We start from the raw sequence: 13868 nt of genomic DNA, 5'->3' as shown, positions 1-13868 counted from the left end.
TAGAACTGGACATGGAACAACAGACTGGTTCCAAATAGGAAAAGGAGTACGTCAAGGCTGTATATTGTCACCCTGCTTATTTAACTCATATGCAGAGTACATCATGAGAAACGCTGGGCTGGAAGAAGCACAAGCTGGAATCAAGATTGCCGGGAGAAATATCAATAACCTCAGATATGCAGATGACACCATCCTTACGGCAGAAAGTGAAGAAGAGCTAAAGAGCCTTTTGATGAAAGTGAAAGTGGAGAGTGAAAAAGTTGGCTTAAAGCTCAACATTCAGAAAACGAAGATCATGGCATCTGGTCCCATCACTTCATGGGAAATAGATGGGGAAACAGTGTCAGACTTTTTATTTTTGGGCTCCAAAATCACTGCAGATGATGATTGCAGCCATGAAATTAAAAGATGCTTACTCCTTGGAAGGAAAGTTATGACCAACCTAGATAGCATATTCAAAAGCAGAGACATTACTTTGTCAACAAAGGTCCGTCTAGTCAAGACTATGGTTTTTCCAGTGGTCATGTATGGATGTGAGAGTTGGACTATAAAGAAAGCTGAGCGCTGAAGAATTGTTGCTTTTGAACTGTGGTGTTGGAGGAGACTCTTGAGAGTCCTTTGGACTGCAAGGAGATCCAACCAGTCCATCCTAAAGGAGATCAGTCCTGGGTGTTCATTGGAGGGACTGATGTTGAAGCTGAAACTCCAGTACTTTGTCCACCTGATGCGAAGAACTGACTCATTGGAAAAGACTCTGATGCTGGGAAAAATTGAGGGCAGGAGGAGAAGGGGATGACAGAGGATGAGATGGTTGGATGGCATCACCAACTCAATGGACATGGCTTTGGGTAGACTCTCGGAATTGGTGATGGACAGGGAGGTCTGGCATGCTGCGGTTCATGGGGTTTCAAAGAGTCAGACACAACTGAGTGACTGAACTGAACTGAACTCTGAGATCAATCAGCTCAGGCCTCAGCGACTGGTACTCCAGGGATCTGCTGTGGCCAAATGTTTCTGCCACTCTTGTAGCCTGAGAAGACCCTCACAACCCTGAATCGTTGCCCAAGATTCAGACACCTCATACCATTACTTTTCTACAGTCTCTCCCTGAGACTCTTTCTTGAATTGGTCTTCCCTGACTTTACCTTCCACCGCTCTCTTCTACACTTTTCTGTTGCATTTCATTATCTATCAATTCCCTACTTCTGAAGTCTGTGTCCAAGTTTCCTTTGCTTCCTACCTTACTTGAAACCTGGCTTTCCTCTGAGGATATGGTTTCACCTGGACCCATTTTGAGAGGAAGTTTCACATTTTCTATGAACCTCAGAGTTGGGAGATGGAATTTGCGTCCCTTTCACTCACCATCATTACTCTTGAACAAAAGCTCTGTGTCTCCAAGCCTCAAGTCCAGCTCTGCTGTCTTCTGCTTCCCCTTTATTGCCAAGCCCTGCTTCTGGCCACTCCCTTCAATCACAGGGTCTTTATTCTTGCCTACGTCCTCCCAGCTTCCCAAGTAACTCCACCGTCTATGTGGATGGCGTGTGTCCTACATCATCAGCAGATGGACCTTGTCTAAAGAGGCCTCTACCTTTATGGTCATCACTTGGAGTCACCTAACATCTGAAGCCATAGGCTGGAACATCCCACTCAGAAGAGAAGCCCTCTCTGAAACCACCATAGAGAACTAAGGAGCCATAGAAGAAAACGTTGAAAAATAGCAAGCTGGGGAAATACCTGCAAGTTAATTTACAGAAAAAGAATTACTTTCCTCAATTAGGACCTCATATAAATCAATAAGGGCTTCCCTGGTGGCTCAGACAGTAATGTATTAATGCAGGAGACACAAGTTCAATCCCTTGGTCGGGGAGATCCCACATGCTGTGGAGCAGCTAAGCCAGTCCACAACTATTGAGCCTGTGCTCTAGAGCTGAGAGCAACAACTCCTGAGCCCTCACACTGCAACTACTAAAGCCTGTGTGCCCTAGAGCCTGTGCTTGGCAACAAGAGAAGCTACAGCAATGAGAAGCCCTTGCACCACTAGAGAAAGCCCGAGTACAGCAATGAAGACCCAGCACAGCCAAAAAGAAAGCAAGAAAGAAAACTACAACGAGACCCTGCTTTCTCACTGACAATTAGGAAAGATCAAAATATTTAAGAATATGTGTGATTAGGCTAAGTATGAGGAAAGAGACACTTTCAAAACTATGCAGAGTGTGTATTGCCCCTTATGGAGAGCAATATGGCAACATCTATCACAATTACAATGCATGGCTCTTTTGACCTAGAAATTCCACTGTAAATATGTATATTTTTTTAATATATATATATTTATATATGTGTACATATGGTATTACATGAAGAATGATAGAAAACGAGAGGGACTTCTTTGGTGGTCCAGTGATTAAGACTGTGCTCCCACTGCAGGGTTTGATTCCTGGTTGGGGAAATAAGATGCTGCATGCAAAAAAAAGAAGTAAGATGCAGGACAGGCAGTTAATACAATTTGTATAAAAATAGCATAAAACAATATATATGCCCATATATATTAATACAAGTCCGTGTATATATAGAAGATGCTTTTATAATACATAGAATATCTCTGGGAATAAACACAGAAGCTGACAGTTGTATTTGTCCCTGGGGAGGGGGCTGGGGAGCAGAGTTTGGAGGAGATGGTATCCTTTAGAATCCCAGCAGGAAACTGAAGGCACATGCAAAGCAGATATTTTGAGGACCATTTAATAAAAGGACTATTTACAAAAGTGCAGAACCTTAGGGTTAGCTATGGCAGGAAGCCATTACCAGCCCTCCTGCAGAAGGAGAAATGGGAGCGTAGCTTCTGAAACCCACAAAGGGAGCCATGTAGAGAGAGACACAGTGTGGGGGGACTCTGCAGGAAAAGATACTAAAGGTTTGTCATTCCTTCCTTTCTCCCTCTGGTCCTCCCCTCTCCATCACCAGCAAGCCTCATGGGCAACTTGGGTGCCCACAGCCATGCTCTCCTTCAGGCAGGTCAGCCTCTGGGGCAGGGAGGAGGGTGTATCCGGATGTGAGGAAACTGAGTAGAGACACTTTTCATTGTACTCTCCTCTGTAACTTTTGAACTTTGTACTATGTTTGTGTATTGAACTGAAAATGAGACTTCCAAAATAGGAAAAAAAAAAAAAAAAAAAGGACTTTCCTGGCGGTCTAGTAATAAGACTCTGCTTCCAGTGCAGGGTGTGCCAGTTTGATCCTGGTTGGGAACTAAGATCCCACATGCCTCCCAGCATGGCCAAAAAAAAAATTACATATATGTATGTGATATATATATATATATTACATGTAATCCCTTTTTTAAAAAGATTAAAGAAATATTTATTCCCCTCTTCAACTATAAATAAAATGATCAACTTTTACTTCCTTCTTTCACACCCAAATTCATTTTGGGTGTTTTCTACTATCCTGCCTTCAGTTTTCAAGCCTCACTTCTGATCCCCTGACACTTAAATGTGCTTGTCTGCCAAGGTCACTAATGTCTGTGCTCTGAGCTGCTGCTAAATTTAATTTACTTGACTTGTTGGGAGCAGTTGATGCAATTGATCCCATCTCATTCTTTCTTGAGACACCCTCTTCCCCTGGCTCCTGTGGCCCTCCCCTCCGGCTCCTCTTTCCTTCTCAGTTTCCTGGAAGGGCCTCTCTTCCTCTGGCCATCCTCTCACTGTGGTGTTCTCAGGGCTCTGTCCCTGGCCCCATCTCTCCTCTCACTTAGCATTCACCCTCATCTTCTCATGTCTACCCCTTTCAACACCTTTAGTGATCCCCACCCATCTCAATCCCAGGCCCAAAGCTCTTTTCTAAACTCACACATTCAGTCACCACTGGTCATCTCCACTTAGACATTCAATAGGCCATCTGACTCAATGGACATGGGTTTGGGTGGACTCTGGGAGTTGGTGATGGATAGGAAGGCCTGGCGTGCTGCAGTCCATGGGGTCGCAAAGAGTCAGACACGACTGAGCGACTGAACGGAATTGAGGCCATCTGTTAGAGTTTGCATTGTGTCCCTCTAAAGTCCGTATGAGTTGAAGTCCTAATGTCTAGTGGGTAAAAATGTGATTGTATTTGGAGGCAGTGCTTGCAAAGGGTAAAAAGAGGTTACTAGAGTGGTTGCAGTCTAATGCCCTGGTGAGAAGAGGAGATTTTGGAAAGACCATGTAAAGACACAGGGAGAAGCTGGCCATTAATAAGCGAAGGAGAGAGGCCTCAGAAGAAATCAACCCTCCCAACAACTTGATCTCAGACATCTAGCCTCCAAATACTGTTAGGAAATAAATTTCTATTGTTTAAGCCACTCAGTCTGTGGTGCTTTGTTATAGTACCCCTAGCACGCTAATGCACCGCCCAAGCTAAAAACCTTCCAAACCCTTTCACAACCCATCTTCTCAATTGCCCCTCACTTATCTGAGCCTGGCTGTTATTTGCATATCCTTTCTCAGTATCAAGTCAATCTTGCAGGAAGTGTTTTCTTAGAGTTACATACTGAGTAATAAAATGCCCAAGTCCAGTGGATCTGAAAGTAGACAGGTAAAGTCAACCTGTGACAAGTGGCTTCCAGCTATAATGTTGGATACCTGGGTAGGGGAGTATTAGACCTCTTCTCCACAGGTCGAGGCAAGAAAGCAGAAGCTTTCTTGTTCTGTATCTGTCCCTCCTCAAGATTGAGGAGTATCAAAGAAAAGGGGGGGATTGAAATGGAGCAGGACCATACGGTCCTTGCCCTCCCCCCCTGCCACCCCACCGTGTCCTCTGCCTATCTGCTGCCTGCGGAAAACTTTAGTCAAAGAATAAGTTTAATCTGAGAAGTGAGATAATAATGTAGTCATTAAGCATAGTCAAGGACCTTCAGTTCTTTCTCAAGGTCTGTAGATAATTCTGAACCATATCCTATGAGCTATCTTATAGATACCAAAGCACCAGGTGATGTTAACTACATGATAACCAGACTAGTACCCAGGACTTGAGCTGCCACAATTCCGAGAACTGACCACAGAGAAATGGGAACAAGTGCACCCTGCAACTGAAGACTGCTGTTGCGGCTGCTGCTAAGCGCTCCAGTCGTGTCCGATTCTGTGCGACCCCAGAGACGGCAGCCCACCAGGCTCCCCCGTCCCTGGGATTCTCCAGGCAAGAACTCCGGAGTGGGTTGCCATTTCCTTCTCCAATGTATGAAAGTGAAAAGTGAAGTTGCTCAGTCGTGTCCAACTCTTAGCAACCCCATGGACTGCAGCCCACCAGGGTCCTCTGTCCATGGGATTTTCCAGGCAAGAGTACTGGAGTGGGGTGCCATTGCCTTCTCCACAACTGAAGATTAACTGTACCTAAAACAACCAAGATGATGCTAGTCAGACCACTGATGACCAATTTGAAGATGACTATTAGAGATGACTGTACTGTTTCTGCATGTTGCCCTCTCCCACCCCTCCCCCGCCGACTCTGCCTATAAATGCTCTCACCCTCTGCTTATCAGGGGGGAGTCGGCCTTTGGACGGATGTCTGCCACCCTCCCCCCACACAGTTGTCAGCATCTGAAATAAAGCAAACTTTCTTTTCCACCAACCTGGCCTGTTCACTGGCTTTTGAGTGGCGAGTAGCCGGAACCCCCATGCATACCTTTCGGTAACAGCTTTACAATAAAATACAATGTAACGTTATCCAGTAAACTATTTTTTTAAATAATACAGAGATAGTTAAAAAAATAGCATACTAAATTTCATTACGTAAACCCAGCAATAATGCTAACATCACATCCTACTCAACAGCAGGATCTTAAATCTTTTAAGCTATATTTTGAAGCGTGAAGTATAAAATCGTGTGAAAATGTTTTCAGGGACAAAAAAAAAAACTTATAAAATATTTTACTCATTTGTTTATGCTCTTTGTGTTGGTTCCTATAAAAAGGTGCCGTGATACCACTAGTCCCTCCAGGACACCCTGGTTTCTCCCTCTTCTCCTCCTAACACCTCACCCCCACCTCACCTTCCACTTGGCTTCCATCAGATTATCTTCTCACAAGGAATATGCATTTCTCACTGTTCTAAATGCTTTTCTTGAGTCTTGATTCATTTTCTTTCCATTTCTGATTCTACTACTCCACTAACCCTTTTATCTGTGTGTCTGGTGTCCAAACTCATCAAGAATGGTGACTTAATGGGTTGGTTAGGAACCATTCAATACGGGGTTCTGTCTCTTTGGGGCAGAGTTTTCAATGCTACTTGTAAGCTAGTGTTCCAGATGATTGATACAGTGTGGTCTGGCTTCACCTGGAAGCTTGTTAGAAATGCAGAATCTCAGACATCTCCCCAGAACTCCTGAGTCAGAATTTGCATGTTAACAAGATCCCCAGTGACTCATATACACGGTAATGTTTGAGAAACAATGACCTAATTGCCCCTTTTGATCACTGTGGCAGATACCCAGATGACACGTATACAAGGTTTGGGAAGCACTGATTGAGTTGTCCCTTGTCATATTGTTATGACCAGGCTGCAGAATTACATGACAGAGGCATAGCACTGACTGTGTAAGGAACTAAGTCTACCTTTCTCAAAAGGTGATAGCGCAACAGGAAGGCATGTTTGAGGCTTTGTAGCCATCGGATTTAGACGTGGTTCAGAAGACTGAGACACAGTTGCTAAGCTGCTGCTAAGTCACTTCAGTCATGTCCGACTCTGTGCGACCCCATAGATGGCAGCCCACCAGGCTCCCCCGTCCCTGGGATTCTCCAGGCAGGAACACTGGAGTGGGGTTGCCATTTCCTTCTCCAATGCATGAAAGTGAAAAGTGAAAGGGAAGTCGCCTAGTCGTGTCCGACTCTTAGCGACCCCCTGGACTGCAGCCTACCAGGCTCCTCTGTCCATGGGATTTTCTAGGCAAGAGTACTGGAGTGGGGTGCCATTGCCTTCTCCGACTGAGACACAGACTAATGTCTTAAAGAAGAAATACCATGGACAGCGCTCGACCACTGGTCCTTGGGATGAGAGTAGGTGGTGGAAAGCCCAAATAAAAGGCAGCTGGTGTGAGACATACTGGGTTTGTCTCACGCTATCATTACTGGGCTCTGGGAATTGAAATGGTTACTTTACCTCTCTGAGCCTCAGTTTTCTCATTTGTAAAACAGGGACGCCAGTACTCATTTAATACATAGTTTTGGCAAGTTACTGAAAAATGTATCATTAGACAAATAGGTGTTCAATAAATGTTAGCCCCTTCCTCTTTTTTTTTTTTTTTTTTTTTTTGTCTTGTAATAACTTAGTAGTTAGTAAAATAGGGTCTTTGAAAAAGTAAAAATAAAAAGATGCCTATAGCTTGGAGTTAATGTCCATAGTTATGATGCCAAGGCTGTCAGAATTGGTACTGGTGGTGGGGGTGTGGAGTAAAGAGTGTGCCCACTCTCGCTGCCAAGGTCTTCATACTGTCTCATTAGCTGAAGGAGCTCTGGAAGGGGAGCTGGAGGACAGATGTGCTCAGATCAGCTCTCTATATCTTCACCCTGCAGTGCGGGGGGTGGGAGGCTGCACAGGCACTTGGGCTTGAGCCTGGGATCTGGCTTCACACAGGGGCCTCTGAGGAGCCCTTGATTGGGAATCAGTCTCCTCAGTTAACCCAGATGTGTTCACTCCCCCTCTGGGTGTTAATTATACTACCACCCTGGGGGCTGAGGCATTGCCCCTGAGACACAGTCTCCCTTCTCTCTTTGACCGGATTGCACCCCTTTGTGGTGCAGCCTTTCCATCTACAGCCCTGTCTGATTTTGCACAAAGTGCTGGCTAAGACTTGCTTCACTGCTGAGACTTTAACTCTAGCGGGTTTTCTTGTTTCTTCAAGCTTTGTTCTACATATTCATGCCAAACTTTTGCTCAACTTAGGTCTGTTGACTTCTTAGATCCTACTCTACCTTCTTTCACCTTTATTTGAGCCTGAATTCCAATACTCTTCTCTTTTCTATGCCATGAATCTAAAAGCTAATTTTAATCTGCATCAGATCATTTAAGATTATATTTTAACTTCTCTTACAGGATTTTATTTTACCTACACTTGCTTTTAGTGGCTTCCCTAGTGGCTTAGTTGGTAAAGAGTCTGCTGTAGGAGACCTGGGTTTGATCCCTGGGTCAGGAAGATCCCCTGGACAAGGAAGTGGCAACCCACTCCTTGCCTGGAGAATTTCATGGACAGAGGAGCCTGGTGGGCTACACTCCATGGGGTCACAAAGAGTGACTAATTTTCACTTTCACACCTGCTTTTAAAGACATTCACCTCAGGGAATTCCCTGGTGGTCCAGTGCTTAGGAATCCACACTTCTACTGCTGAGGGCTCAGGTTCAACCTCTGGTTGGAGAACTAAGATCCCACAACCTATGCGACTCGGCACCCCCCACCCCCTCAAAAAAAAAGACATTTACTTCAGAGTAGCTCTGAAAATTTAAACCATATTTGAACCAAAGGCCAGATAATGCTCATAATTATCTGGTACTCCCAGGACCGCAGCAGTGGCCAGTGGCCTCCATGAGTGGGAGTGTAGGTCTGCTGACAAGAGCAGCTGTGAGAGTGCAATGCATTCTGTGGATCTCAATATTAAATTTCATCTAGTTTCTAACTTGCTTTCCGGGCACAGGGTTTGCCAGTGTTGATTCTCTCTTTTGCCTTCCATATTCCTCCCTTCAAGGTAATTTACCCCCATCCTTGTGGCTGGACCCAGACACTCAGGCGAATAATTAGGGGGATATTAAATATTGGCCCAACATGTAAAGAGAGCAAAGGCTGAGTGCCACGTGAGAAGGACGCAGAAGAACAATGGAGAATCCCTGATGCCAGAGCTCCTTGTCCCGTCTCTGCACCAGAGCTTTTCTGCCCTGATCCCACTCCTCCCCACTCTGCTTCCTAGGCAACCAGCCTCCTGGTCCTCTCCTAGAATGTGGTCTGGTGACAACTTCTGTCTCTCCAGCAGGCCCTTGACTTCCACTCCTTGCAACCTGTTCATGAAAGGTTCCACCTCCAACCACACATTCTGCTTCTGAGAGGTCACCTAAATGGCTACCTCGGTGATCTGTTCCAGTCCTTCCTGTGCAAGTGTGCTTGGGCCCCAGCCTGGCCAGCCCCTCCCCTTTTCTGGTTGGGACTGACAACACGCCGGGATTTTATTAGCTATATGGCAGCACTCACTTGGAGAAGGCAATGGCAACCCACTCCAGTACTCTTGCGTGGAAAACCCCATGGACGGAGGAGCCTGGTAGGCTGCAGTCCATGGGGTTGCTAGGAGTCGGATTCGACTGAGCGACTTCACTTTCACTTTTCACTTTCATGCATTGGAGAAGGAAATGGCAACCCACTCCAGTGTTCTTGCCTGGAGAATACCAGGGACGGGGGATCCTAGTGGGCTGCTGTCTCTGGGGTCGCACAGAGTCGGACATGACTGAGCGACTTAGCAGCAGCACTCACTGCCTATTCTAAGTGACTGGCGTGGTATGGGAAGTATCAACAGAAAGGGGGAGTCCCCCTTCACTCCAATCTCCCCTCCCTCATACAAAAGCTTAGATTCCTATATCCATCGTTTCATCTTAAGAGTGATAACCCCCACTACTTGAATTTTTTCAGTTCCTTTTAACAATTTTAAACTATCCATGCACTTGCTAAAATTTGTGTGTACATCCTACACTTCTATGAAGCACGACCCTGTTCTTAGCACGAATGAACTTTTAAAAATAAAGTTAAAGGCAAAAACAGTTGAACACACGCACACACACACGTTTCACAGATTTTCTGCACCAAAAAGGAAAACCACCACTCCCCCCGCCCACTGCCCCTCCCCGGGCCCACCCTGCTCCATCCCTAAGTTCCCTGATAATGATTTCCAAGGGGAAAGACTAGGACTTGGGCTGTGGCTCTCAGAGGGTAAGTCTCTCTAGGGTACACTTTTGCTGTTATTTGTTAAACCAGACATCTCTCCGGGGGCACATGGCCAAGACCCAGGTAACCGTGTACTGTGATAAGAGTGTTTTTATAAGTTCTGCAAAGACACGGCGCTTTCCCGATGGCCAGAACAATGTAATTCGCGACCTGGCCCGGGCCCTGGTCGCCGGCTCGCGCGGGGCGGTGTCTCGGGGGAGCTCCGCGCGGCCCCAGGTGAGTCCTGCGCGCGCCCCGCTCTCGCGCCCGCGGGAGGGGCTGGAGCGGAGGCGGAGGACGGGCCGCGGAGTGCGGGCGGGGCCGGAGATCCAGGCCCGACTGCAGCTTCCTCCGAGCGGAGCCGCATTTCCAGCCACCTCCGCAGCCCTGCCCTCGCGCGCCGAGCCGTTCGCGGCCGTGCCGCCTGGAGGCGCGGAGCCCGCCCGGCGCGCCCAGCCCTGCAGCTCCGGCCGGGGCGGAGGCCGCCGGACCGCGGAGATGCGGGGCGGGGGCAGGGCGCGGGGTAGGTGACTTTATCCCGCCTCTGTTTCCCTGCCCCGGGGAGCAATGACATCACGCGGCCTTCTCCCGGCGCCGACACAAAGAGCGGCGCGGAGAGGCCGCTGCGGGGGGAGCCGGCGGCCGCCGCTGCCGCCCAGGGCCCCCGGGCCCCGCCGGCCAGGCCCGCCGCCCGCGGCCCGAGCCCTCCCTCCTCTGCCGTCGCTGCCGCCTCGGTCACCGCTGCCCGCGCCGCCCGCGCCCCCAGCGCGCCGCTGAGCCCGCGCCCGGCCGCGCCGGCCCCTTCCCATGCGGGCGGCGCGGGCCCTGGGAGGGGCGCCCGCAGCCAGCCGCGCAGCATGCACTGGGGGGTTGGCTTTGCCTCGTCCAGGCCGTGCGTGGTGGATCTGAGCTGGAACCAGAGCGTCTCCTTCTTCGGCTGGTGGGCCGGGTCCGAGGAGCCCTTCTCCTTTTATGGGGACATCATCGCTTTCCCTTTGCAGGATTACGGTGGGATCATGGCAGGGCTGGGCTCCGATCCCTGGTGGAAGAAAACCCTTTACTTGACCGGGGGAGCTTTGCTGGCCGCAGCTGCGTATCTGCTCCACGAACTCCTGGTCATTAGGTGAGCCGGAGAGAGGGCCCCGCGCAGGGGCGCAGAGAGGGGCACCTGGCTAGGGCCGGGCCGGCGTGAGGGGGGACCCGTGCCGGCCCCTTGGTCACGCTGCCCAAATGCCCGAGTCCTGTCCTTCCGTTTCGCCAGAAGACAGTCCGTGGTCACCCGGCCATGAGGGGCAGTTTCGAGTTGACAGGAGAATTAACCTGGTACCGGGAGGGGAAAACACTTGAATCCCTATCGTTTGGTGCTTAAGCAAAAATTCTCTGGGTTGTTATGGAGCATACTAGTATGTTATGAAGATCCTAAGTGCAGTGTGTTTGCGACAATAGAAGTAGGCCCTGTAGAAGTACTAAGTTACATTTTTATGAAACGCCCTATTTGTTTATAGATGATCATGCTGGAATATTAACCACTCCTTAAAGGTTAGTTTTTCATTGTCCCTCCCCAAGTGTCACCATCATCAAAAGGCTGAAATTGCACAAGCTCCAGAGAGCTCTGGGTCCCTGTGAGGGATGCATAGCGGAGTGTGCGATTTTGATGCAGCCTTAGCCCGGTTATCTGCTAACCTGGTTAAAGCTAAGCACCATCTTCAGGTTTAAATGCCATTGTTGTGCGAACAGTAGGGGATCTGAGGACTGAACGAGCACATGGGCGTGCACAGGAGTTGCCCAGTGCCGTAAACACTTGCATCTGCTGCCTGCCGCAGAATGTTTACAGGATTGACACGGAAATATCAGAAAATGGAGGCCCCGGCTGTTGGTACATTCAGCCCGACGCCAGATCTTTGAGTAGAATAATACCGTAGGCTCCTGGGACTAGTGGTTTGGCTAATTGGTACAATTTATGGTTAAAATTTCCATGCGTTTTAGACCTCTGTCTCTGGGAGAGGACCAGGAAGAGCAGTTTTCAGTATCTCAAAATGTCCCTCTTGGCCAGTATTTTCTAAAAAGTGAGAAAATGTGTCTGCATGCCTTTTTCCCATGGGGAATCCTACACAATAGGTTTATAAACAAAGACAGTGATAGGTGACCTTTAAGGGGCCTGCAGGGATTCCAGGAGGACATTGTGACAGCCTAACAGGTATTTGGAAAATTTCTAGTCTTGGAGAGGGGAAATTATTTAGGTCTGGGGAAGTGTATTGGTTTGCATATTTAGCCATAATTGAGAAGTTTTACTTTAAGCTTATCATTGAATTCTCTGACTTAGCACAGTGTCTTGAATATCGTTGAACCAAATTTTTAAAAAATTACATGAATCGTTTCCCTAGATTATTTTATATACTTGCCAGTTTTAGGACTCAATTTCAAGTTAGGTTTCAAGCTATATGAAAAACGAAAACATCTGTGCAAGTAACTAAAATGTCACCCACTTGTTCTGAAATTAGATACCTGTCCAAAGCCTTTTGAGGATCCTGAACCATGTGGCCTCTCACCAGTCTTCCACTCTGAGGATGGAGTGAGGCACAGCTTCAGGGGACTGAGTCTAAAACTTGCTTAAACGACCTTGCAGAAATGGGGAGGCGGGTAGGAGAACTCAGAGTTGACCCTGGGAGCAGGCCATACCGTGGTAGGTGTGGTTGCAACTCTCAAGAGCCCTCTGCCCACTTGGATACTTATTTGAGAAAGTGTTTTTGGTCTTTGGTTTATTCACTTTTGTTTCTTGACAGATGTTTATATTGAGTAGGGAAGCCCTGTTGTAATGCAAATAATAAATAATTGCCCATTTTGAGCCCTTAGTAGCGGGCTTTGCTTAGAAGTGCTTTACCTTCCTGATTGTGTTTAGCCTCCTCCTCTGCCACTACCATTGACTGCTTGATCTCCACTTCATAGATGAGGACATTCCAGCTGAGGGAGGTTAAGCGATTTGTCTGAGAGCACGCAGTAAGAGTAGTGGGATCCAGGTTCAAATCTGAGAATGTGTGTCTCCGGCGCCCACACTGTTACCACTCTCCTAACAAGCACCGATTCGGGAGTAAGTTTTGATGGTAGAAAGAAAGGATAACTGGGGCAGTTCCCAGGGAAGACAAGCCTGTGGAAGCGACCTGAGTTTTTGACAACTGCTAAGGGCACGGAAGGGATAGGGAAAGAAGACCCAGGAAAGTGGGGCACTGAGATTCAGAGGTTACAGGATAGAGTTGATGTGAAATCCGAGTTTCAGTTGTCATTGTAGTTTAGGCAAAAACTCAGAACAGTCTGAAATACATGGGATGGAAAACCCATCTTGCAATGGCTACACTGTCTGAGTTTACTGGCAATCATAGTCTTCACCGCTGTACTTGGATTTCCTGCTGTGTTGACTTAACCATAATCTATGGGTACGTCTCCAGAGTGGGTAGTAAAGTTGACAGGTGAGAATTATTTAGGATGTTTACTTAATGAGTACCGTATAATAACTAAAGCACGTACTTTGGATTTTTCTCATATTTTTCCCATCATGGTATTTTTAAAGGAATATAGTCCCAGTCCTTTACTTTATTCTCTCCTAGTGGAAAGAGACTTGCAGTTCTCCTGAATTCAGTCCAGCATTTGGAAATGTGTTGTTTGTAAATTGTATGATACTGAAATGACTTGTTACCCACACAGCTTGTCTGCACTTTAGGCACAGGGGCTCAGCCTGCCCTAGAAAACTTAGAGAATCAGAGCAGCCCATGGGTCATGTGATCTCTGTAAACTAACAGCCCATCGACAGTACACAGAGGCATGGTCATCTGTGATACCCTTCACCGTGGGAGTAGGGCTAGTCTTGCTGCTCAACAAGTGTTCTCTTGTACAGTCCTTATCATAAGGCCACTTTATGTCTAGAGTACCTGCTCCTTTGATCCCATGTTA

General features: G+C 47.5%; 1 protein-coding gene across 7 annotated transcripts in view; it reads left to right on the top strand.

Annotated features, from left to right (window-relative positions):
- Positions 1–9853: 9853 nt before the first annotated feature.
- Positions 9854–13868, top strand: part of FAXC (failed axon connections homolog, metaxin like GST domain containing) — a 79619-nt gene continuing 75604 nt past the window's right edge. The window contains exons 1-2 of one of the 7 annotated variants that reach the window (XM_044924334.2): positions 9911–9929; positions 10925–11046. In XM_044924334.2, coding sequence (XP_044780269.2) covers positions 10940–11046 — 107 coding nt within the window. In that variant the 5' untranslated portion in view covers positions 9911–9929; positions 10925–10939. Of the gene's footprint in view, positions 9930–10023; positions 10161–10180; positions 10447–10668; positions 11047–13868 lie in introns of those variants that run through there. The other 6 variants (XM_025294624.3, XM_025294626.3, XM_025294627.3 and 3 more) reach the window with 6 other exon arrangements.

The sequence above is a fragment of the Bubalus bubalis genome, chromosome 10 (assembly GCF_019923935.1).
Source record: "Bubalus bubalis isolate 160015118507 breed Murrah chromosome 10, NDDB_SH_1, whole genome shotgun sequence".
NCBI lineage: Eukaryota > Metazoa > Chordata > Mammalia > Artiodactyla > Bovidae > Bubalus > Bubalus bubalis.
Note: the sequence above shows the minus strand (reverse complement) of the source record. Positions and strands in the feature narration are given on the sequence as shown.